This window comes from Onychomys torridus, chromosome 2 (genome assembly GCF_903995425.1).
Source record: "Onychomys torridus chromosome 2, mOncTor1.1, whole genome shotgun sequence".
Lineage (NCBI taxonomy): Eukaryota > Metazoa > Chordata > Mammalia > Rodentia > Cricetidae > Onychomys > Onychomys torridus.
The window spans coordinates 136,844,986-136,867,094 of record NC_050444.1 but is presented as its reverse complement, the minus strand read 5'-3'; the positions used below and the strand labels follow the sequence as shown (position 1 = coordinate 136,867,094).

Sequence of the window (22,109 nt, the reverse complement as noted above, 5' to 3'; positions counted from 1 at the left end):
GCTGGTTAATTATCAAACCTCATTATATACCCTTCAAACATGCTTTCCTTGCCATTTTGTCATGACTACATGTTCATATTTTATGACTTGTGTGTGTACCACATTTGATCTACTTAATTTTTAATGTGTATGTACTTTGGCCATTTGAATATGAGGCTGCACTCTCTGGATAAGTAATATCTTAAGCATAAAAATCATTTTATGGGGCTGGAGAGATAGCTCAGAGGTTAAGAACACTGACTGCTCTTCCAGAGGTTCTGAGTTCAATTCCCAGCACCCACATGGTGGCTCACAACCATCTGTAATGAGATCTGGTGCCCTCTTCTATGTACATAATAAATAAATAAATCTTTTTTTAAAATCATTTTATGGTTTTTGAGGTTCTACTTAGTGTTTGCACTTGATTAGGGGGCTATATTGCATTTGAGAAGTTATGTTCTGCTTTCTGTTTTGACTAATTTTCTGCTCTTTTCATATAGACAATTAAGGAGGAGACAGATGGTCTGCATGAGGAGTTGGAGTTCATTAGAATACTTGGAACAGATTTGATTTTTGCCTGTGGAGAAACTGAGAAGCCTGAAGTGAAGAAGAGCATTGATGAGGTGTGGAGAGTGGGTGAGGGATTCAGATGAATAGTGGAGTTAGACCAGAGAGGTACTACTAAAAGAATTTGATTCAATATTTCCCCATAGATGAATAATGCTTGGGAGAACTTAAACAAAACTTGGAAAGAAAGGCTAGAAAAGCTTGAGGATGCCATGCAAGCGGCTGTGCAGTATCAGGACACTCTCCAGGTAAGATGCCCACCAAGGAAATACATGTTCTGCTTTCTCTTGTCATTTTCTAAATCTGGTGTGGAGTGACGTACCCTCAGTACTGCAGTGTTTGGAAACCTAAGATGGTGTTAACGTCTACATTTCTGGCCCAAGTTTCTACTACTGTTTCCATTTTTATTGTCATTGCCTGCCTGTCATATTTGTACCCATTCAGCTATTCAGTGAAGCTGGCCAGATTGTGTAAGTCACTGCTTGCTAGAGGTCCTGAACCCACGTAATCAGGAAGCCCAACATTGGGAAGAAAATGGCCCTTCTCTTGTAACCTCATGTTTGTGTTTTCATTTCAGGCTATGTTTGACTGGCTGGATAACACTGTGATCAAACTCTGCACCATGCCCCCAGTGGGCACTGACCTCAACACTGTCAAAGATCAGCTAAATGAAATGAAGGTTTGTATCTAGAAATGCCTTTGGAAAGAGAGTTGCTTCTTCTTAATGCTGAAGACTTGGTTTAATGTTAACATTAAGTACATCTTTTATAGGAGTTCAAAGTAGAGGTTTACCAACAGCAAATTGAGATGGAAAAACTCAATCACCAGGGCGAATTGATGTTAAAGAAAGCTACCGATGAAACAGACAGAGACATTATACGAGAACCACTGACAGAACTCAAACACCTCTGGGAGAATCTGGGTGAGAAAATTGCCCATCGACAGGTAAGGCTAGTGGTACCATAGGTCTGTGAACTGCTGTCTAATCTCTCTGGTTTCCTAACAAATGTTCTTTGTCTTGTTCCGAGCAGCATAAGCTAGAAGGTGCTCTCTTGGCCCTTGGCCAGTTCCAACATGCCTTAGAGGAACTAATGAGTTGGCTAACTCACACTGAAGAGTTGCTTGATGCTCAGAGGCCAATAAGTGGAGACCCAAAAGTCATTGAAGTTGAGCTTGCAAAACACCATGTAAGAATTTTCATTTCTACCTAACTCTGTTAGCTTGAGACCAGATACCACCAGAAGCTTAGTATCATGTGAACCTTGAGCCAGGTTTAATTGACATCAATAGAAATAAATTATGTCATTCAACATTTTTTAGGTTCTAAAAAATGATGTTTTGGCTCACCAAGCCACTGTGGAAACGGTCAACAAAGCTGGCAATGAACTTCTTGAATCTAGTGCTGGAGATGATGCCAGCAGCCTAAGGAGCCGCCTGGAAACCATGAACCAGTGCTGGGAATCTGTGCTGCAAAAGACAGAGGAGAGGGAGCAGCAGCTGCAGTCAACTTTGCAGCAGGTATACGTGTGTCCAGACCAGGTGGAAGAGCTTGGGGAGGAGGCCTAAGTGATAGGAAGGAACCCATGTCGGGTAGAACCCTTTAGGAAAAGAGCAGTTTTTGACTGCTGGGCCCCTTGGAATTTGTTTGCAGTTCGTTGTATTTACTCTTTTGTTAGTCTTTACTCTGACCAACTTATTTTGAAATTCAGGTTTCTCCTATATCATCAAGTCAGGCTTCTCCCTGTTCAGCAATCCTTTAGTCCAGTCATAAGATTGTATTAGGCATCGGTGTTGTGTTATAGTAAGTAAGGTCTGAAGGATTTTGTAGATTATAGCTATAGTAAGCAGATTGTGCCAGTCCAGAAATAAAATGGCTACTGTGCCTGGCAGCAGCTTCAGATTTCTCCCAGTAAGCTCAGGATCAGTCCAAAGTTTGCTTTTACAGCTGCTCGCTTACTGATACTGTGATATGTCTTTTTCTCAAAAGGCCCAGGGTTTCCACAGTGAAATTGAAGATTTCCTCTTGGAACTCAATAGAATGGAGAGCCAGCTTTCTGCATCTAAGCCTACAGGAGGACTCCCTGAGACTGCTAGAGAACAGCTTGACACACATATGGTAACAGCAGTTCTTCTGATTGCACATAGCATCTTACAGTCAGTCTCTCTGAGAGACGTTAGTACAGCTCATCTACAGAGTTTAGTACCCAACACAGGCAGCAGCAGTGAAGGGAAGAGTCAGCTAGAAAAGCATCGGTGAGCTGGTAAACTGAGTCCATCTATTTGGTGGGCACAGAATCCTGACTAGAGGTAAGAGCATTGCTGTGCTTGTATTCAGTAAAGCTTTAGGAGAAATCTGAGCAATGTTGGAGTACTTTAAGAGAGCCTACTGAGAACAAAATGCAACATAGTTTCTAGGGAAATCCTTAATAAAAAGTGGAAATAGGGCTGGAGAGATGGCTCAGAGGTTAAGAGCACTGACTGCTCTTCCAGAGGTCCTGAGTTCAATTCCCAGCAACCACATGGTGGCTCACAACCATCTGTAATGAGATCTGGTGCCCTCTTCTGGCCTGCAGGCACACATGCTATATACATAATAAATAAATCTTTTTTTTTAAGTGGAAATAAATTATTAAAGACTACTTTTTGAGATCTTTGATCCTTAAAAATAATTTATTTTCTTGGTGAGTTAATTGTTTCCATATTAAGGAGTAATTGTGGATTCTATTTAATAATAGCTTATACTTTGATCTGAAGCTAAAAGAGACTTCTATTAAGGCAAGGCCTTTGGGTTGCTTTCCCACTGTAGGCTTTCCCACTGTGCTAGTGAAATCTATGTGTATGGGGGATCTTCCAGGAAGTAGATATTATTGATATCTTTCTCTGCCTTCTCGTGTAGGAACTGCATTCCCAGCTGAAAGCCAAGGAAGAGACTTACAATCAGCTGCTTGACAAGGGCAGGCTTATGCTCCTCAGCCGTGGTGATTCTGGGTCTGGTTCAAAAACTGAACAGAGTGTAGCTCTCTTGGAACAGAAGTGGCATGTGGTCAGCAGTAAGATGGAGGAAAGAAAGGTACCGCTGCAGAAACATTGTTTGGCAGTATGTTTGGTGACCATAAGACATTACCATCTTTATTTTATGATGATGTTTTTCAAGATGGATGTATTGTGATGTGTCAGAGAACTTGCCCTTATAATGAACTTCATATTAAGCAATCTTTGATTTCTGTTTTCCATGGCTCTGATGGTGTTCGTTCCTGCTCATACTTCATTGTACAGTTGTTCCTTTTCTCCACCAGCCAGTTAAGACATCACTGCCTGTTACTGTTAGTGCTGGGCTTCACATCTGACACCTATTGCCAGTTTCTGATCCTACTTGAAAACAAAGTTTAACATAGAGTTGAGAAAATGGGGACAGGGCAGTGTGATCAGCAACATTCTACAAGAAATTTTACTGAAAACCATAGGAAAGGTCAATTATGACCTCTTTCCAACTAATCCTCAGAAACTGGGTTTTCTTCTTTGTAAGAGCAGAAAGGAGTAAGACTTTTTTTTTTTTTTAAAGTTTTTTTGTTTGTTTGATTTTTGTTTTTTGTTTTTGTTTTTTGTTTTTGTTTGGTTTGGTTTTTGGTTTTTGGTTTTTCGAGACAGGGTTTCTCTGTAGCTTTGGAGGCTGTCCGGGAACTCACAGAGATCCACCTGCCTCTGCCTCCCGAGTGCTGGGATTACAGGTGTACGCCACCACTGCCTGGCGGTATTTGGTTTTGTTTTGGTTGGTTGATTGGTTTTTGAGACAGGGTTTCTCTGTAGCTCTGGCTTTTCTGAAACTCACTCTGTAGACCAGGCTGACCTCAAACTCAGAGAGCCATCTGCCTCTGCCTCCACTAGGAGGCAGTTTTTTTTTGTTGTTGTTGTTGTTGTTTCTTTTTTCTTTTTAATGATCACAGTCTCATTTTTTCTTTGCTAGTCAAGTCAAATATAAAACAGAAAAAAGTACCAGGTTCTTGTCCCAGTGTTTCTAGCTTCAGACACTTCACATTAGAATTCCCATCTTTTTTATTTGAGGCATATTTGGTGGTTCATTAAGTGAGTCTTCCTGTCTAGATCATTTAATCTGGTATATATCTCTTACTTTTGTTGTACAATTTCTGAGCCTGGTACTTTTTTTATATATATTTTATGTAAAATTTAGTCAAAGCTTGAAGAGGCTCTCAGCCTGGCAACAGAATTCCAGAATTCCCTGCAAGAATTTATCAACTGGCTTACTCTGGCAGAGCAGAGTTTAAACATCGCCTCGCCTCCCAGCCTGATTTTGAACACTGTTCTGTCCCAGATAGAAGAGCACAAGGTAACTGTGCCTTAAGATGATATCATCTTCTCTTTAAAAGGATTTGTTCAAAGTAGTGCTCCTTTGCCTTATTTTATAGCTAAAAAGAGCAATATTTTCCCACAGGTTTTTGCTAATGAAGTAAACGCTCATCGAGACCAGATCATCGAGCTGGATCAAACAGGGAACCAGTTGAAGTTCCTTAGTCAGAAACAGGATGTTGTATTGATCAAGAACCTGTTAGTTAGTGTCCAGTCTCGGTGGGAGAAGGTTGTCCAAAGATCCATTGAAAGGGGGAGGTCACTGGATGATGCCAGGAAGCGGGCAAAGCAGGTCAGTTATTAAAGAAGGCACCAACTTGGTGAACTGCCTTGAGCCCCGAGCCTCATGAATGGTGGTCAGGGGTGAGTTATATAGTTCTTTTCTATTACAATGTATACCTTCCTTCATTTCAGTTCTATGAAGCTTGGAAAAAATTAATTGACTGGCTAGAAGATGCAGAGAGTCACCTGGACTCAGAACTGGAGATTTCTAATGACCCAGACAAAATCAAACTTCAGCTTTCTAAACATAAGGTAAAATGGTTTATTACTGTGAGGCCCTATGCTTGGTATTCGCCAGAGCCTCTTAAAACAGTTGATTCTGTTAAAATATCAACAAGGAGCTGGGAATGTAGATCATTTGGTAAGAGTTCTTTCCTGGCATGGACAAGGCCCTGCATTTGACTCCCTAGTACCTCATAAACTGGCCATGGTGACACCTGTGTGTGATCCCAAGAAGCAGGAAGATCCAAAGTTCAAGACCAACCTAGGATATGTGAGACTTTGTCTCAAAAAAAAAAAAAGGAAAGGTGGAAGCCAAGCATGGTGGCAAATACTTGTAATCCCAGCACTTTACAGTCTGAGGCAAGAAGGTTGAGAGTTAAAAGCCTGGGCTACATAGAAGAGCTCCAGGCCAGCTTGAGCCACCTAGAAAAAAAACATGGTGAAATCAGCCTTGCTTTTTGTTTGCTTACACTGCTGGAAAGTGTTCTTGGTGCTGTATACCAGGAGTCCATGGGATACCTAGATAACATGACATTCATACTTTTATGTAATAGTGTGAGCAAACTGGTTATATGAATAATTAACCAAAGGTGTGGGGTTTTAGAAATTGCTCTGTGCTGTTGTATATGGTTTAAACGAAAGTTACAAATTTCTTTTAAGGGGAAGCTACTGTTAATTTTAGTTTATAGTGTTTTGTTTGGGGCTTTGTGTGTAAGTATGTGTTGCTATTGTTTGATGCTATATTTATTTTAGAAACCTGGAAACTGAAAAAGAAGTTGATTACAAATCAAAATATACCCTACCCTGTTAGAGGACTGGGAATTAAACCCAGGACCTCATGCTATTTTTTTATTTTTAATAAGTGTGTATGTGTTATTTGTTTTTCTTTTGTTCTGGAAACAGGAATTTCAGAAAACTCTTGGTGGCAAACAGCCTGTGTATGATACCACAATCAGAACTGGTAGAGCATTAAAAGAAAAGACTTTGCTTGCTGATGATACTCAGAAACTTGACAACTTGCTAGGAGAAGTCAGAGACAAATGGGATACTGTCTGTGGCAAGTCTGTGGAACGGTAAGCATGAATGTCCCCCCGTAAGGGTAGACCATACAGATATGGCATGTCAAAGTATCTTAAGAGATTGTCACTAAATTAAAATAGCAATAAGGGGACTGGGTCGATGGCTTAGTGACTACGCAACTATTGCTCTTGCAGAGGACTCAGGTTTGGTTCCTGGCATCCATGTGTGGCTCGTGTTCACAATCAGTTCTGGGTGACTGATACATGTAACTCCAGGAGATCCATCTCCCTCTTTTAACCTTTGCAGGCCTAGGCACACATAGGTGCACAGATATACCTGCAGGCCAACCACTCATAAAATAAATCTAATCTAGACATGGTTTGATTTAAAATGTCTGGGCATTTCTCACTTTTTTGTAGTCTATTTCTAACTGTTCTAACATAGAATTTATTTTATAGAGTTTAAGTAGTATTCCTTTTCAATAGTCAGAATTGTGAGCATTGATGCTTTTTTTTCCCTCTTAATTATTCTTAAAATCCCTGAGTTTTGTATGCCTTTCTCAGACAACACAAGTTGGAAGAAGCCTTACTGTTTTCAGGCCAGTTCATGGATGCTTTGCAGGCGTTAGTTGACTGGTTGTACAAGGTGGAGCCACAGTTGGCTGAGGACCAGCCTGTACACGGGGACCTTGACCTTGTCATGAACCTCATGGATGCCCATAAGGTGAGGAACAGGAATTAGCTTTTTGGAAGGCAAAAACAGAGTCTTCTCTCCCTGTGTACCTTCTGCTCTGTGTTGACCATCTGGAGAAGAATGAGTGCTGATGTGGAGGAGCAGCTCTTTGTCTTCTGTGTTTAAACAAACTTTTGACCAGGTGTGGTGGTACACGACTTTAATCTTTGTAGTTCAAGGCCTGCCTGGTCTGTATCACAAGTTCCAGGACATCCAGGGACACATAGAGAAACCCTGTCTCAAAAAAAAACAAAACAAAACTTGCTGGGACTCTGCATCAGTCACAAAGAATTTACCAAAATTGGTTTGACTCAGATTTGGCAGCATGTGAAGAGGTTCTCCCTGTTTGTCTCTTGGTTGAGTCACAAATGAAATTTAAATTCAGAGGGAGACTGTTATGAAATCCATTTCCTCTAACACCTAAAATGGAATGGGAGATTGTCTTCTAACCACTTGTGTAAGTGCACAAGCACCATGTACGCCACCAGCTCTTCTGTCCTGTGCCTGTCGTGTGGAGCTGCATAATGTCCTCTTGTTTTAACACACAACGTTGTACTTCACCTTGAAATTATACCACATTCTATGAGCTAATGAGATAGCTCGACAGTTGAAGGTACTTGCTGCCAAGCCTGAAACCCAATTTCAGTCCCTGGAACCCACATGATGGAAGGAGAGACCTGACATGTAAAAACAGGACTAAGTGTAATTTATCATATTCTCTGTACTCCAGGGATTTCCTTACTATCTCCCTCAAGTCTAGAAATGCTAGTATAATTATTCCAACTTTTCAGATTGGAAATCTTTTTCCAGAGTCAAGCAGGTCAGAACACCTGAGCTAACACCCACAGCTAGAGCTTTTTGGTTTTGTTTTGGCAGGGGTGGGGTGGGGGTGGGTGGGGTGTGTGTGTGTATTTTCTAAGACAAGGTTTCTCTGTGTAGCTGTGGATGTCCTAGAACACTCTCTGTAGACCAGGCTGGCCTCGAACTCACAAAGATACACCTGCCTCTGCCTCCTGTTTTTTGTTTGTTTGGTTGGTTGGTTTGGTTTGGGGACGAGGTTTTACTGTGTTGTATAGCCCCTGGTTGTTGTTTTTTAAACAAAGTTGGAGTTTGTTGAGAAACAGGTTGAATATTGATTTAAGTACAGGCATTGAAGGAGAAAGCAGTTGGTGGTGCAGGCTTCTTGAGAGAGTTACCTGCTTGTTCTTTCTGACATACCATCCTGCCTTCCTCTGCATAAATAAGACACACACAGTAAAATAAATCATTGAAAATTAAAACAACAACAACAACAACAACAGAACTAATTCTCATTTCTTCTTTAACTAGGTATTCCAAAAAGAACTAGGGAAGCGGACCGGCACTGTTCAAGTCCTGAAGCGGTCAGGCAGAGAGCTGATTGAGAACAGTAGGGATGACACAACTTGGGTAAAGGGACAGCTCCAGGAACTGAGCACTCGCTGGGATACTGTGTGCAAACTCTCTGTTTCCAAGCAAAGCCGGCTTGAGCAGGCCTTAAAACAGGTAAGAAATTTGCAGGGGGACCTGAGCACATGGATCTTAGTTTTTTTACTAGGATCATGAAGTCCCACAGTCTTAGAACAAAAATAAAGTGGACATTCTGAACATTCTATGGGATTTTGACCAGTCATTGAACTGATTTTCAAAGGTCTACAAATTAAGGTGACCTTTATGGCTCTGGACAAAGGCATCAAATGCCTCTATTGCGTGTGGTCCTGGATGCTTCTCCAGCACACGCTGTTGCTTCTCCAGCACACTCTGTAGTGTCTAGTGCCTCAGCTGCAGAGGGAAGCCAGATCTTGTGTTTGGTTATTTCAGGCAGAAGAGTTTCGGGACACAGTCCATATGCTGTTGGAATGGCTTTCTGAAGCAGAACAAACACTTCGCTTTCGAGGGGCCCTTCCTGATGACACAGAGTCCCTACAGTCTCTCATTGACACTCACAAGGTAATCTAGCCTCAAGGTTTGGTGATCTGTGTTACTCATCCGTGGTGAGAATTGCCCCAGCACTAAAGAAAAGCAGGACTTGCTTATAAATGTCAGACCTATGAAAAGAAGACAAACAAGAGTGGGCCATTTGGGTACTCAGCAGAAACCAGAGGCTTTGTGATGCCTATCATCAGCCCTTCATTCATATTTATACAGCTCACTTATACTGGCTTTATATTTTTTAAGATTTATTTATTTTTATTTGATGCATATGGTTTTGCCTATACATGTGCACCTCATACATATCTGGTGCTCAAGGAAACCAGATCAGATTCCCGAGAACTAGAGTTGTGGATAGTTGTGAGCTGCTATGGAGGTGCTAGGAATCAAACCTAAGTCCTCTGGAAGCAGCTAGTTCTCTAACTACTGAGTCATCTCTCTAGCCCCTCATGTTGGCTTTAAACAAGTAAAACCACATAGTCTTCTAAAAGAAAATGCTGAACATTTCCCTTTCTAATTTTTGTTGATTGGTTGGCTAGATTTTGAGATTTGTGGTGATATACTGTGTACCCTTTGGCTGAAGATCAAAGGACGGAACAAGTCACTAGATTAAACATAGATGCCAGACAGTGGTGGCACACACCTTTAATCCTAGCACTCAGGAGGCAGAGATCCAGACAGAGTTCAAAGCCACCCTGGATTACATGAGATTAACTCAATCTAGGAGAGAAACAGAGCCAGGCAGTGGTGGCACACACCTTTATCCCGGCACTTGAGATCTCATGCCTTTGCTTGGGAAGTCACATGCCTTTAATCTCAGCACTAAAAAGGAAGTGATATAGTGGGTGGAGAAAGGAACTAAGAGAAAGGTGTAAGGAGACAAGAACTAAGTCAGAAGCGTCCCTTTCAGCTAGAGGCCTGTCGGCTGAGGCTTTTCAGGTTGAGGAGTTGGTAAGGTAGCAGGTGGCTGTGGCTCGCTCTGCTACCTTAATCTTCAGGCATATTTTATTAGGGTACACAATCTATCACCACAGAGATGGGGTCTTATTATGTACCCTTGAACTCCCAAACACCCTACCTCAGCCCCCTAGGTGCTAGAATTACAAGGGTGTCTTACCATACCCAACTCCATTTTACTTCTCACCTACACATACCTTTATTTGACTTAGCTTATATTAACTAGCTTTTTGGCCTTTCTCTGATCTCCTAAAACCACTTAGCATGCAGAATAAAACATGGTATCTGGGACCTCAGTCAGCTCTAATGGAGGAGGGAATGTTTCATGTTATCGATCTAGATATTTAATCTTACTTTTATTGTTGCACTCTATTGTGGTAGGAATTTTACATATTTCAGTGTTTTATGGCTGACATCCTGTTTGTCCAAAAAAAATATACTTTAAATACAGAAATAGGGGTTGGAGAGATGGCTCAGAGGTGAGGAGCACCGACTGCTCTTCCAGAGGTCCTGAGTTCAATCCCCAGCACCCACATGGTGGCTCACAACCATCTGTAATGAGATCTGGTGCCCTCTTCTGTATACATAATAAATAAATCAATCTTTAAATACAGAAATAAAAGAGCTGGAGAGATGACTGAGCCATTAGGAGCACCTGATGTTTCTTCAGAGGTTTGGTTGTGAGCACCCACGCGGTGGTTCACAGCTGTCTGCAACTCCCCCCCAGGAGGTCTGGTACCCCCTTCTGGCCTCTTCCAGTGTCAGGCACACACAGTACACAAACATACATACAGGCCAGATACTCATACGTAAAATAAATGTTTTGGTAAAATTGAAATGAATACCAATGAAAGAGGGAGAAACTGAAAACAGAAACTGGAGTAGAGGGAATAGAGGCCACTAGTGCCCCTCGTCTTTGTTGTGGCCTCTAGCAGAGCGTCTGTCTTACCTCCCTACACCTTCAGAACTGGATACTCCAAGCTAGCAACACCTACATACAAGGAAGCTTTTTCAAGGCCTGTGCTGACACACACAGGAAAAAAACAATGAAATGTTTCTCCTTTTAATATAAACTAATGGTACTGATGGTAGATTTGTCGTGTTTTTGGTTTTGACCCTTGTTTATTTAGGAATTCATGAAGAAAGTAGAAGAAAAACGGGTTGATGTGAACACAGCGGTGGCGATGGGGGAAGTCATCCTGGCCGTCTGCCACCCCGATTGCATCACAACCATCAAACACTGGATCACCATCATCCGAGCTCGCTTTGAGGAGGTGAGGCAGCACACACCCAGGAAGCTGGCCTCCCAGTGAATACTCAGGCCAGCCGCCAAAGAACCTTTCGTCCACGCTAAGCAATAGTGTTTCAGTAAAGACCGGTGTGACGGCTAGAGTGGCACTAGGAGTTAGGTGCCCATTAGTAGCTTCTGCGGACACCTTGTGTTTTGCTGCCTTCCTTCCTGAGGAGTTTGTGTTTAATAGAATGTACTAGATTTGCTTTTGGCAGAAATGACTCCTTGTTCTACTTCTCATTTGAGTTTTCTCAGCTGAAGTCAGAAAGAAATCTCTTGGCTCCTTAAGTTGGTCCTCCTCTGAGTAAAAGCGTATGACAGGTAGGAAGGGGGCTTTGAAACAAACAAGATTTGCTTTTCTGAAAAGGGTCATGGTTTCTCTCTCCATAGGTCCTGACATGGGCAAAGCAGCACCAGCAGCGCCTGGAAGCTGCTCTGTCAGAGCTGGTGGCTAATGCTGAACTCCTGGAAGAACTTCTGGCCTGGATCCAATGGGCTGAGACCACCCTAATCCAGCGGGATCAGGAGCCTGTCCCTCAGAATATAGACCGAGTTAAAGCTCTTATCACTGAGCATCAGGTATCTTGCTTCTCTGTGTCTCCTGTGTGTCATGGACCACATTCCCATCCTTACTGCGTGTATTAATTACCACAGACTTATCAGCTTACAACAGCTCTGTTTATCAGTTTTCATGAGTTAGGAGTCAAGGTATGGGTTAGCATCATAGGGTTTCCTCAGGCAGAAATCACGATTTCCTCAATACTGAGGTGTTGTGCTTTGAAATACCTCTCTAGCCAATAGTTTTGCAGTTCTCATGTGGAGCTCAGGATCATCTTCCACATTCACTGGTTTTGTTGACAGAATTCAGTTCCTTGCATTTGTAGGCTTGAAGATTCCGCTTTCTTGCTGGAAGTCACTAAGGTTATGGAGCACTCATTGTGCTTTGAAGTCACTAGCAGAAACAGTTTAGTCTTCTTTAGAAGATGACGACTACCCCACAGAGTAGCCTCTCACAGTTTCACAGGCGTTACACAGGGCAGTTCTCCAGAAGTGGAAAGTGTGGAACCCAGCTTAGAAGCCTGACCTTTGCTGAAGCCAGAAGCCTGTTGCCCTGGCATCATTTTATCACAGAAATAGGGAAAGTGAATCACAGAATTTCCTAGCCCATATACTGTCACTCTGCCTTCTAGACTAGAGGAAGACGGATCCTCTCAAGCAGAGATCTGATCGTGTCTCCTCTTGTATCAGAGTCCTTCACTGGACACGAGCCTTCCTGTGTCTCCTGCCTGCCCTCCAGCCCCACATGTTGCTATTCCTTTGACTGCACCCTCTTGTCAGCAAGTGAAATGAAGAGTCCTGGTCTGGCTTCCATGTTCTGTCCAAACCGTCTGCAGAGCTGTCCTCCCCATCTTGAGTCCTCAGCATCTTGTCACTTCAGAAGCACCTCTCTTAGGTCTTCTCCGCATAACTGTGTAACATTTAGCATGACATTCTGGCTTTCCTCACTCAGCTGTGAGTCCTTGAAGGCGGAGGCTGACTCTTCTCTCCCTTCTTCAGTCATTCTCAGTACGGACCTGTCTGTCCCTTCTCTTTTTTTTCTGTGTGGTGTGGTTTCAGTCCAGGGCCTTGCATAAGTTCAGCAAGTGCTTTACCACTGAGTTATACTCCCAGCCCAATTTAATCTTTTTTTAAGGAGTGAGAAGTTACACAGGGCAGTCTTATCACTTGGGCAGTCTGCCATGGGCTTGGCCTTTATTAGAAAGAACTTTCCATTTTAGACCAAGAAAACTATGAATTTTCATAACTAATTTTTATATTTAATAGTCATTTATGGAAGAGATGACGCGCAAACAGCCTGATGTGGACCGGGTCACCAAGACATACAAGAGGAAGAATGTCGAACCCACCCATGCTCCTTTCATTGAGAAGTCCCGCAGTGGTAGCAGTACGTTTCCATCCCACTATTCTAGTTGTTTCCTTCCTGCTAATTGCAGTTGAGACCTCACAAAGTGCCATCACGAGAACTGTGTTTTGATTTCCCAAATCATATTGACGCTGGACCACAATCTCTCATTTTGAAACTTTGCTTTTCTAACAGTGATTAGTTATATCTTACTTGTTTGTTTATTCATTTGCTTATTTTGATTAATAAGAAGCTACAGGTGGTGAATCCTGTTCTGTTATATAGCAGTGGCCTTTCTTTGTTGTGTTTACATTGCACTAATCTAATTGTGAGATTTGGAATCCACTGCTGTTTTTCTGGGTTGCTATGTCCTCAGGTCACTAAGGTAAAGCATAATTAACTGGGTATGTGTAGGAGGTGGGTATTCTTCATTGGTTCGGGGGAGAGGCAGCAGTTCTGGAATTAGTATGCCTCTGTACCAGAATATTGCCATTCCCATGTTTCTTTTCAGTTACAAAATGGATATTAGTGTAAAAGGCTACTTCATGTATACAGTTCTTTCTTTTCTTGATTTTGAGATAGTGTCTCATATATCCCAAGGCTAGCCTCAAACTCAGTATATAGCCAAGGATAACTTTGAACATACAGACATTTCTTTATGGACTGGCAAAGCCAACATTTCTAATCTTGTGATTACTTTTTCATTTAGGAAAGTCCTTGAGTCAACCCACTCCTCCTCCCATGCCAATCCTCTCACAATCTGAAGCAAAAAACCCACGAATCAACCAGCTCTCTGCCCGCTGGCAGCAAGTATGGCTGTTGGCACTGGAGCGCCAGCGGAAGCTGAATGATGCCTTGGACAGACTAGAGGAGGTAAACATTGTCCTTTAAAGCTCTCTTAGTATGATCTGTGTGTCTTTATCTACTTCTTCAGAGGTAAAATTAGCCCTTTACTCACTTATTCCCCTTCCTTCAAGCCCCTGAATAAGAAAAGATAGGTTTCTTAAGGAAACCACTCAAACAAAGGAAGCTGTGCCATATGGTCTAAAACCATAAATCAGACATTCCATACAAGAGGGAGGCCTGCGATCTGAGCTTCCTCAGCAGCATGCTGTGATTCAGTTTCAGAAACAAAGCTTCCAAAGTTACCTCTAAATGTGTAGTTTGTATAAAAGGGAAGCCAGGCATGGTAGCGCACGCCTTTAATCCCAGCCCTCAGGAGGCAGAGGCAGGCGGATCTCTGAGTTTACAGCCACCCTGGTCTACAAATGAGTTCCAGGACAGCCAGGACTACACAGAAAAACTCTGTCTCAAAAATACAAAAAATGTGAGGGGAGGGGGATTGTTAGTGATCCTGTCATATGAAGAGATAGATAGATATTCTACAATTATGAAAGAAGATCAACTTTTTATAATCTTGTTACTTGTAGTCTACAATAGCTCATGAAAAGCAAGTCAGTTTTGAAGTATCATCTAAGATATATGGTACTGCACTTCCTCCTTTCTAACACGAGCATCTAATATCTTTTATATTCTTTTGTTTGTGCATATCAAAGCAGCTATGCCCGGAAGTGAGTGTTCTGTGTTTTTTGTTGTTCCTTCCGTAGGTCAGTTGCATTTTAAGCACATTGGTTCTTGCCGACTTCCCTCCTCCCCATTCCTTCCAACTTTGGAGTGAAAGGGGGAAAATGATGTGCTGCTGTTAAGTCATTCTAAGTGAGAATCACTAACATGGTCCAAGTAGCTAAAACAACAACAAAAAAAGCCCTGTGCATTATACAGGCCTGCTTTCCACCAGTCACCACCAATCAGTCAACTATTTAATAGCGATGTTGGGTGGGCATTTGCTCCCTCTGGTGAAATTCCAAAGAAACACGCTTGGATGTAGGGTTGCATTCTTAATGCTTTCCATCTTGATCTTTAAGATCTCAGAAAATGATGGGAAACATGAGCCTCTTGATGTGGTTCCTATGTGTGTTTAATAGTGCCTAAGAGAGGGGTGCTGAGGCCTTCCCTTTAGGACAGAATCCATCCCTTACATCTAAGCAGATGATCCTCGGAAAAGTCCAAAGAGAAAGCAAGTCTGTCTCTCCCCATTCTTGTTGCGTGCTCCTTATTTTCCAAGGTTGTTTTTCAGTCACTGTTTCTCCTGCTCCACTATGATATCACAGCTTGTTTAAACAGCAGAGTCTTTAAAGGAGGCAGAGTGTGGTTTCACAAGTGAGACAACCTATGGATAGCATTGCTGGTGCCCCCTGGAAGGCCTGCATGGCTTTACTGAATGTCTGAGAATTTAGATATGCTCTGGGTCCAAAATAGCAAGGCTTGCTAACTCCTCTGACGTTCATCTAGTTAAAGGAATTTGCCAACTTTGACTTTGATGTCTGGAGGAAAAAGTATATGCGGTGGATGAATCACAAAAAATCTCGAGTCATGGATTTCTTCCGGCGTATTGACAAGGACCAGGATGGGAAGATAACACGTCAGGAGTTTATCGATGGCATTTTAGCATCCAGTAAGTTGATTCTTACTCTACGCACAGGTCACACCTGGATTCCTCACACTTGGTAGAAGTTGTAACATTCTGAGAAATGGATCTTTCTGAAGTAAGACCTATAGTCTGAGGGAAGAAGTTCTCTGCCAAGTGTGGTCTGTTGTTTTCATAGATGGCAGAATCTTATTTCCATAGGTATAGAAAGAGTTTAAACATGATTGCAAAGTTTGGACTGTAGAGTTTAAACAGGACAGGGTGCTATTCCAAAGTAACACTATTAGAGTAATGCCATCATTCTAAGCATCCGACATTGCTGGCATAAATAAATCTTAAGATGAGTGCTAATTCTATGGATGGCTGTAATATTGTTTCAGTTTATATTTTTCACTGTATATGAAATCTGATTACTGCTTTTTATTTTTAAAATGGGGGGCTCCTAGTAATATAGCTCTGTTATTAAAGTGCTTACTTGGCATGTATGAAGCCTTAGATTCTATCCTCAGCACCCCATAAACTGGTTATGTTTGTACACATCTGTGATCCTAGCACTTGGGAAGTTATGGCAGGGAAGATCAGAAGTTCAAGGTCATCTTTGGCCAGCCTGGGCTATATGAAACCCTGTCTCAAAAAACAAACAAGCTGGGCGATGGTGATGCATGCCTTTAATCCCTGTCTGAAAAAAAACATTTAAAAAAAAAAAAAAGGATCTGTAGGTAAAAACATTAAGATTTTAACAATTAATTAACATTAATCAAACATTAATCAACAATGAGTAGTCCTTGGGTAATACATTTTCAAAATGATTTGTATCTTCTTTAAAATTAGATTTATTCACTTTATGTTATGTGTGAGTTTGTTACCTGCATGTGCATGTGCATATGCTTGATGCCCTTGGAAGTTAGAGGAGGGCATCAGATCCCCTGGATCTGGAGTTACAGGTGGTTGTGAGCCACCTTGTGGGTGCTGGCAATTGAACCTGAGTCCTCTACAAGAGCAACCAGTACTCTTAACAGCTGATCCAATGATTTGTATCTTTAAAATTTGTTATCTCCTGAATTTTCCATAGTAGATAGATATGTGGTGGTGGTGGTGTTTAGGAAAAAAATCAAGATATAATTTGTTTTCTTCAGGAACTTGTATAATTACCAACCAGCCACATATGTTTCAGTGTTTCAAATCCTCACAATGTTTCAAATCACGTTTTCTTTTCCCCAGAGTTCCCTACCACCAAGTTAGAGATGACAGCTGTAGCTGACATTTTTGACAGAGATGGGGATGGCTACATTGACTACTATGAATTTGTGGCTGCCTTACATCCCAACAAGGATGCCTATCGACCAACAACTGATGCAGATAAAATTGAAGATGAGGTATAGGGAATTTGGAGTAGAATATTTCGGCCATAGGTTTATCATCACCCTAAATTTGGATGTGTGAATCAGCTTGGGAAGTAATCATTTAGAGTTAATGTTTCAATAAGCTCTAGAGCGCCTTTGACTACTGAGTTCTAGCTTGGTCTAGAGGATTGATCCAACTCTACTACTCATGTCTTTGGTACCATGAGGTTCAAGGAGGGATTTTGTAAGGGATCAGATGGGCTTCAGAAGCAGCATTAAGGGGTAAACTGTGTAACAGGGCTGTCGAGATGGCCCAATAGGGAAAAGTGCTTGCCCCATGCAAACCTGACGACCTGAATTCAATCCCCGGAACCATATGAATGTGGAAAGAGACTGATTTCCTGGGAATTTGGGAGTTCTAGGTAGAAATTTGGTTCAGTTTGTGAGTTACTGTATTGGTCATTTGATTTTAATAGGTCTGTATTAGCACTTTTTTTTTCTAATGAAACACTTCATGAATTTGCATGTCATCCTCGCGCAGGGGCCATGCTAATCTTCTCTGTATCGTTCCAGTTTTTTTGTTTGTTTGTTTTTATTTTTTAAGTATATGTGCTGCCGAAGCCAGCACAAAGGAGTTGGAGATGCCTGATATCCCTTAGCTTAGTGCTAATCAAGGGTTTGTTTTTTTTTCCCCCCCCAGAGCTGAGGACCGAACCCAGGACCTTACACTTGCTAGGCAAGCGCTCTACCACTGAGCTAAATCCCCAACCCCTTGTATTAGCACTTTTCCTCTGAGGAATTTTGAAGCAATGATGAAGAATATTTCTTTCATCTGCTATTTTTTTCTCAATATCTTTTTTATCTCAAGTAGGGTAAAATTTTAAATAAAAGATAAATGCATGTGTTAAAAGCCTAAAATGAACCAGGCACAGGCCTTTAACCCTAGCAACTGGAAGACAAAGGTGGACAGATCTGAGTTGGGAACCAGGCTAGTTTGTGTAGAGAGTTCTAGGACAGCCAAGACTTCAGAGTAAGATCCTTTTTCCAAAGGAAAAAGGCAAAAATGTTTAAAAAACAAATAATCAGTAGCTTCTCTGTTTACATTTTAAAACAAAGTGTTTCTCTGCCCTTATGTCCTTTTGCTGTTCACAACCAACAGGTCACAAGACAAGTGGCACAGTGCAAGTGTGCAAAAAGATTTCAGGTGGAACAGATTGGAGAGAATAAATACCGGGTAAGGAAGAGAAACCCAACCATTTGTGGAGGTCATCCCCTCCTGACTCATCCTGCCTTTTCACTCCTGGTGCCTCCCAAGGCCTAGAACCATGGGCCTTCATCCCTAGGTGTCAGGTTTCATGTCCTGTGTAGTTTCATCTGAAAAGTTACCATTATCCAGGGAGACCATAGCTTATATTTGAGAAGGTAGAAAACAGTTGGGCGGTCGTGGCACATGCCCGTAATCCCAGCACTCGGGAGGTAGAGGCAGGTGGATCTCTGTGAGTTCGAGTCCAGCCTGGTCTACAGAGTGAGTTCCAGGACAGCCTCCAAAGCTACAGAGAAACCTTGTCTCGAAAAACCAAAAAAAAAAAAAAAAAAAAAAAAAAGAGTGATTTATTCCCAAGAACTGATCATTATAAATATAAGTGTCTCCCATGCTCATAGAAGACTGTGTCAAGGCCCCAGTAACTTAGTGTTCCTGTGCTGAACAGGCCTACAGCTGGGACCTACATGCACTGGAGAGCCAGGCTTCTTCCCTGGAAAGACTTGCTAGTTTTGACCAGAAGGAACAGTAAACTATACTTGTGTTTTAGCTTCTCTTGGAGCTAGAGTCAGGGATGTAGTAGAAACCTAAACCAAGACTCCTAAACTGTTCATCAGCTTGTCAAAATTAAAAAAAAAAAAAAATCTATGCTTGGCAAAGAAGATTTAGATGGCCATCTTCAGTTGAGACACAGGAATATCCAGGTTCCATTAGGAACTCGATGTCCTCGGGCTGAAACTGTGGCTCAGTAGGTCAGCACTTGCACAGCACGTACGGACGGAGTCCTGGGCTCAGCTGCCCATTTAGGGGTGTCCTGAATGCCACAAGCCCAGAACACAGGAAGCTCCAGGGAGGTTGTGTTACATGTTGGGCTTTGTTTTCTGGTGTTTGTTTAGTCACCAGCAAGTGAGATGGGGTGCAAAAGCAGCACAAGACGGAGAGTGGGGGCTTGATTTGTAATTGGTCCTGTAAGAACATAGTCAGTGTGTGCCTAGACTGGGAATACGATAAAGCTGCTGTTTCCTAGTGTTAACTTGACAAAATGTTCTCTTTTTTCCCCGCATCCTTTACTTTTACTGTCTATAGTTCTTCCTCGGCAATCAGGTACAGTGTGCCTTGCAATGTCCTCGGTGAATGTGGTCTTTGTAGCTGGTGTTGCCTGTTCTTTGCTATGGGAAAGGACATAATCAGAAGCATGCCTGGGTCACATCTGGTTGTCTTACCAAGTGGGAAGGAAAACTGCCAACAGCTATTATCACATAGCTATCTTATCAGCAAAAAGATATAATTTTATATTTAAAAAAAATGAAATTTGCCATTCCAATTTAGGCTGGCTAAAAGCAATGATATTATGCTGCACTGAGTTATAACAGTGATGACTCAGAAAAAATCGTGGCTCTGATATCATCCATTCCACCTGTAAAGAGCCTGGTCTTACACTTCTATATTTGGGGTCAGAGTACCATTGGCACAGTTCTGATTCATTACCAATCCTTTAATAGTTAATTCAAATTTCGTGGGCTGGAGAGATGGCTCAGCCGTTAAAGGCTAGGCTCACAACCAAAAAAATAGAAATTTCATAATGTATACTTGAGTCAAAAAGTCCTGAGGGTATCTTAATATTATCTAAGTACTAACTTAATAGTTATAGGTATTTATATTTATATTTTATAATACAAATTATAATGTGGAAAGCATATTTGACTTCTGCCTAAAATTTGCAGATTATAGCCAACCATTCAAAATGAAATGGGCTCCAATTTGATTTGCACGAAGCATTGAAAGTCTTGACTCCACTTGGCAACTCTAACCTTTGAGATCTCTTTTGAGGGTTCTTGGTGCTGTCTCTCAAATGTGGAAGGAAGTTGCATGAATAAAATCAATCTGTCTGGCAAGAAGTCAGAAACACTAAGAGTTGAAGTCCTAAATCACTGTTCAAGTCTAGTTACTGTAATAATCACTAACTACAGTAATATTCTGGGCCCGTGGGAAGAACAAATACTAGAAAAATGTAAGACTGAGAACAGTCGGGTTGGTTTTAAATAAATCCTCACCAGCTGGGCATAATGCCTTCCTTATAACTATAATCCTAGCTCCTTGGGAGGCAAGTTAATGTCAGTTTTAGAAATCTAACAAGTCCCTGTCTCAAAATTTGAAAATTTGAAATAAGAAAAGCTAATAGTGTATCTCAGAGCACTTGCCTTACACATCCCTGAGTCTGTCCCCAGTGCTCCAACTAGTCAGTAACAATTATAGTCAAGTGTTCAGCATGCCACTTCTGATGTCTGTACCTGTTAGGTGGGGTCCCTTTGATGGGGCACTGACACCCCCTCTACTACTCCATTAACCTGGGGGGATTTGATGAGTCGTTCTAATATCGTGAGCAGAATTATGAAGTGCATTTTATTGCTGTAGTACTGGAGGCCTCAAAGGTTGCATGGCACACTCACACAGCTAATGTCCTAAGAACTTAAGTCCCTGTCTGAGAAGGACACAGTGACTGCCAGGATTCTGCCTCTGAGTTCTCTCTGGCTCTCCCCCAGCCTTGTTTTGCAGGTCTTTAGACCTTTAGACATACACGTGGAGTGTTTGGGTCTCTGCATTCAACAGAAACAAATTAGAATCTTTCCACCAGCTTTGGGGAGATACTAAGGAAAAGCAACCCTGAAATCAGTGGATAACAAACTGGATGGTGTAGCTGTTCCCACAGAAGGGAACAGCTTCCTTTCCAGAAAGGGTCTTTTTCCCCTCAGTTGTGGGAAGTGCTGATTCTGCTCCACTGTGTTGTCACTCTGGCCACTTTGTGTAACCATTTAAGTGCTGTATGAGACAAATGGTGTAAGACTATTTGTTTTTGGAGTAAATGTCTGGGGAGGGAAGAGAAAGCATTTTCCAGACTTCTGCCTATGCATATAGTGCATTTGAGTCAGCAGCAGAGGAATAGAGAGGTAACCACCCACTTACTGTTACTGAGGAGGTGGTTGTGTATCCTCCTCAAACATCCTTTCTTGCAGTTTCAGTTTTCTCCCTGTTTCAAAGTTACGATTCTCCTATAACTTTGAAAACCCTAATTAAGAAGATCAGTTCTTCTCTTTACCTCCCTGCCCCAGTCTCCCTAATAGCCTTAGAAATTCTGTTTCATTGACTTTTGGTTTGGTATTTGCTTTGAAATCTTAGTATGCTTCTCTTTTGTTGCTTCTTCATTTTGGAAAAAGGATGATTTATACACTGGGAAGCTCCAAATACTGAGGTAGAACTGGGAAGTAGGAGATTAGGAATGGAGACAAGAAGAAGCCCAACATACTTGTTCTAAGGTCCAGAATGATTATTGAACACTGTTGCTAATCATGATAAGAGATTAAAATTTCTGTTTCTTCAACTAAATTTTAATTCTATCTAATCATTTATTCAGCTTGAAAACTTTTTCTCCTGGTGACATCACAATCAGAATATATGTAGGGTATACTTCTGAGAACTGGCTGCAGAAAAACCAAACTTCTTCCTAAACTTGTAATGAGGATGCTTTGCAAGAGTTTCTTTAATGCTTGACTTAGTATTTGCTACCATCCATTTAACTTGCCAGCACACTGTATTCAGAAGTTGACCCCCTTTCTCTAAGGAAATAAGCATAACAGTGTGGGGTGCTCACTTTGGCAGAACCTTCAGAAGAATCCAAGTGAACAAATACATGTCCATCTTGCCTCCTCTACCTTTGGTACAGGAGCCGGGGTGTGGCAATCAGAAGCTAA

At 41.7% G+C, this 22,109-nt stretch overlaps 1 protein-coding gene and 1 pseudogene across 17 annotated transcripts in view; one reads left to right on the top strand and one right to left on the bottom strand.

The window, feature by feature from the left end:
- The window catches only part of Macf1 (microtubule actin crosslinking factor 1), a 343,882-nt gene that overhangs the window by 310,449 nt on the left and 11,324 nt on the right, over positions 1–22,109 (top strand). For all 17 annotated transcript variants that reach the window (XM_036178125.1, XM_036178128.1, XM_036178123.1 and 14 more), the window contains 23 exons: positions 480–602; positions 693–794; positions 1,124–1,225; positions 1,318–1,491; positions 1,578–1,733; positions 1,867–2,064; positions 2,534–2,662; positions 3,443–3,616; positions 4,736–4,891; positions 4,997–5,203; positions 5,326–5,445; positions 6,319–6,488; positions 6,999–7,158; positions 8,497–8,691; positions 9,007–9,135; positions 11,205–11,348; positions 11,756–11,944; positions 13,190–13,310; positions 13,978–14,141; positions 15,621–15,783; positions 16,978–17,132; positions 18,259–18,333; positions 19,447–19,464. In XM_036178125.1, the coding sequence (XP_036034018.1) occupies positions 480–602; positions 693–794; positions 1,124–1,225; positions 1,318–1,491; positions 1,578–1,733; positions 1,867–2,064; positions 2,534–2,662; positions 3,443–3,616; positions 4,736–4,891; positions 4,997–5,203; positions 5,326–5,445; positions 6,319–6,488; positions 6,999–7,158; positions 8,497–8,691; positions 9,007–9,135; positions 11,205–11,348; positions 11,756–11,944; positions 13,190–13,310; positions 13,978–14,141; positions 15,621–15,783; positions 16,978–17,132; positions 18,259–18,333; positions 19,447–19,464 (3,324 nt within the window). The remainder of the gene's footprint in view (positions 1–479; positions 603–692; positions 795–1,123; positions 1,226–1,317; positions 1,492–1,577; positions 1,734–1,866; positions 2,065–2,533; positions 2,663–3,442; positions 3,617–4,735; positions 4,892–4,996; positions 5,204–5,325; positions 5,446–6,318; positions 6,489–6,998; positions 7,159–8,496; positions 8,692–9,006; positions 9,136–11,204; positions 11,349–11,755; positions 11,945–13,189; positions 13,311–13,977; positions 14,142–15,620; positions 15,784–16,977; positions 17,133–18,258; positions 18,334–19,446; positions 19,465–22,109) is intronic.
- On the bottom strand, positions 17,596–17,683 carry LOC118578954 (annotated as a pseudogene).